This window comes from Gossypium hirsutum, chromosome D09 (genome assembly GCF_007990345.1).
Source record: "Gossypium hirsutum isolate 1008001.06 chromosome D09, Gossypium_hirsutum_v2.1, whole genome shotgun sequence".
Classification (NCBI taxonomy): Eukaryota; Viridiplantae; Streptophyta; class Magnoliopsida; order Malvales; family Malvaceae; genus Gossypium; species Gossypium hirsutum.
In genome coordinates this window covers 51,647,839-51,650,443 of record NC_053445.1, presented here as the reverse complement: position 1 = coordinate 51,650,443, position 2,605 = coordinate 51,647,839, and the positions used below count along the sequence as shown (strand labels likewise).

Genomic DNA, 2,605 nt, shown 5'->3' with positions numbered 1-2,605 from the left:
TCCGGAACAAAAAAGGTTCAAAAATTTATAAGTACAAATAATAGGAATGAATTATAGTGAGCAAGCATTACAAAGAGAATCAAAGTAATATCTGGAATATAAGTGGAACCAAAGAGAATCCAAAAGTTTGCAGCTACTACATATGGGAATCAATTAGAGTTAGAATCAAGCATTACAAAACTAACATTAATTAGAGCCAGTCTAGAGAATACCCATAATGAAATACAAACCAAACTAAATATTATGAGACCACCCACGCATTTATATAAAATGAAAATTAAACTTAGATGATCAAAATCTTAAAATCTCCTCATAATTTATTAAATCCAAGAATATCAAAATTCTTCGACTTAACCTTCCTATTAAACTAAACCTAAGATATAATTCGCTTAATTTATAGCATTTTAGAGGGTGGAGATGATGCTAATGAAAATGGAAAAAGAAAAAGTACTGATGTCACTTTATTTTTACCTTACGAGATGCAGTAAATATGGGAAAGTTTATGGAAAGAGATTCTTTTTTCAGTTAAATTTCGTCACTTATTACAGTAGTTTTGTTTTGAACCAATGAATTTTTGCAATGAGCAATGGCACCTTGAATAGCACTTTGCAGTTCTTCCATTGACGACCGATCCGGGTAGTGCACCATGCCGCCAACGCCACCGACCCGACCCGTATTCATGCTCGGAAACCCATTTCGAGAAAGCACCCCAGAGTGGCTCGGCGATGACCTCATGGATGATGGGCAGCTCGAAATGCAGCTTCTCCTTCTTGGGTACCTCAAGTTTCCCGAGAAAGAGTGAGAAAATCCACCGCCATTGTTGTTTTCTTTGACAGATCTCTCTGGTTTGATCGAGAACGAAGCTGGAAATGATGTTGTTGTTGACAAAGTTGAAACCGATTCAACTCCTCCCATTTTTTCATCTTGCTTATGTGATAGTTTCTCGTATAATGGCTTCACTTTCTTCAAATATTTGCTTATTACTCGTTTCGCCGTCGTGCTTATTTTTTTAACCGACGACGGAGTTGCCGCCATGTTTACCTGGTCAAGCTTCTTGTTGTTTTCCTTGTTGAACACCGAAGAGAATCTAGACAAGGAGAAATACTTGTTCTTCTTGATTTGTTGTTGTTGGTTCCCTGTATTGTGAAGTACCCTTTTGATACCGTCGTCATCGGAGACTGAGCTAGGCCTGGAGGAACCGGAATCGGCGGAGAGCAAAACGAGGTCACTGGAGAAAGAAGAATGGGAGTCATTGGAACTGCTGGCGGTGGAGTCACGAGAGGCAGTGGCGGCGGAAGAGGAGGAAGTGCTGGAGGAAGCTAAGAGGAGGGTACGGACCATGGAGAGACGAGGAGAAAGGTGGAGAGGTAAGAGCTGGCCTTTGTAGAAGAGGTCGTCGGCTGGACATAGGGAGGAAGAGGTGGCGGCGCGTGGGGAAAGGGAGATGGTGAACTCAAAGTCGGAGGAGGAAGATGAAGAGAAAGAGTGGGAAGGAGATGAGGGTAGTGTTTGAGATCTTGAACCTATTTTCTCTCTTTTCTTCCCCATAACCAAGATCTTTCACAAGGTTATCTTAGCCTAGCTTAGCTACATATATATATGTATATGTATATATATCAATCAATCATTAGTAAGATTGGGTTAAGGTCAAGGGACATCCTAAGTGAAAGAGAGATGATAGAGCTGAGATGGGGTTTTACTTATATTATGAATGATGAGTTGAGGAGATTGGAAGAAGGCAAAGAAAGAGATTTTCCTTCTTTGCTTTGTGTTTGACTTCACGCGACTTGCTCCGACATTAGTTTTTACGCGCCTTGTTTCAGTAAATAAAAGGTATAATATAAATTTAGCCCCTAATATTTATATCACTTGTCAATTTAGTTCTAATTTCTTTTATCTAACTTTCATCATTAACCTTTTAACTATTATGATCATAGTCCACATGGCTTCATTTTATATTTAGTTCTTTAATTATACAAACAGTTATATTTATTAATATGAAATCAATAAATTATTTTTTATTAAATTAAAATGTATGTAATTCTATCGCGTTAAATTTTATATATTGCTTTGAACATTAGATTAAAATTCAGCTGTGGTTTTGTGATTTATCTCATCGACTAAAAGAACCAGATATTAAGTGTTAAATAATTTTGTTAATTTATATTATATTCATGTATTTTTTATAAGTATAATTGTTTTAAATTATCTCATAATTTTATGATTTATATAAAATCTAGTATATTATTTATAGGCATAATTGGTACTATTATTATTGTGACGACTAAAAATATGTAGGTTCGAGCACTTTGAACCCATCTTTTCTTCCGGTGTAGAAGTAAGCTTTATATAATATTTATTATTTTAAATCATAATTTTTTGTCAAATAAAGTTTAGATTAAAACATGTCATAAGTTCTTGTAGTTTTAATAAATTTAGAATTTAGTCATTTTACTTTTTAGATTTTAAAATTTAAGTCTAATCGTTAACACTGTTAATTTTTTTTGTTAAATTTGTTGGTGTGACATTTTGATCTAAAAAAATACCGGTAGCCACGTAACCGCTGGATCTTAATTCTTAAAAATAAAAGTATAAGGACTAAATT

General features: G+C 34.8%; 1 protein-coding gene across 1 annotated transcript; it reads right to left on the bottom strand.

Annotated features, from left to right (window-relative positions):
• Positions 1–218: 218 nt before the first annotated feature.
• LOC121221016 (probable membrane-associated kinase regulator 1) lies at positions 219–1,858 on the bottom strand. The gene has a single exon (XM_041101329.1). The coding sequence runs from the start codon at positions 1,546–1,548 to the stop codon at positions 526–528; it is 1,023 nt and encodes a 340-aa protein (XP_040957263.1). The 5' UTR covers positions 1,549–1,858; the 3' UTR covers positions 219–525.
• Between the last annotated feature and the right edge of the window lie 747 nt (positions 1,859–2,605).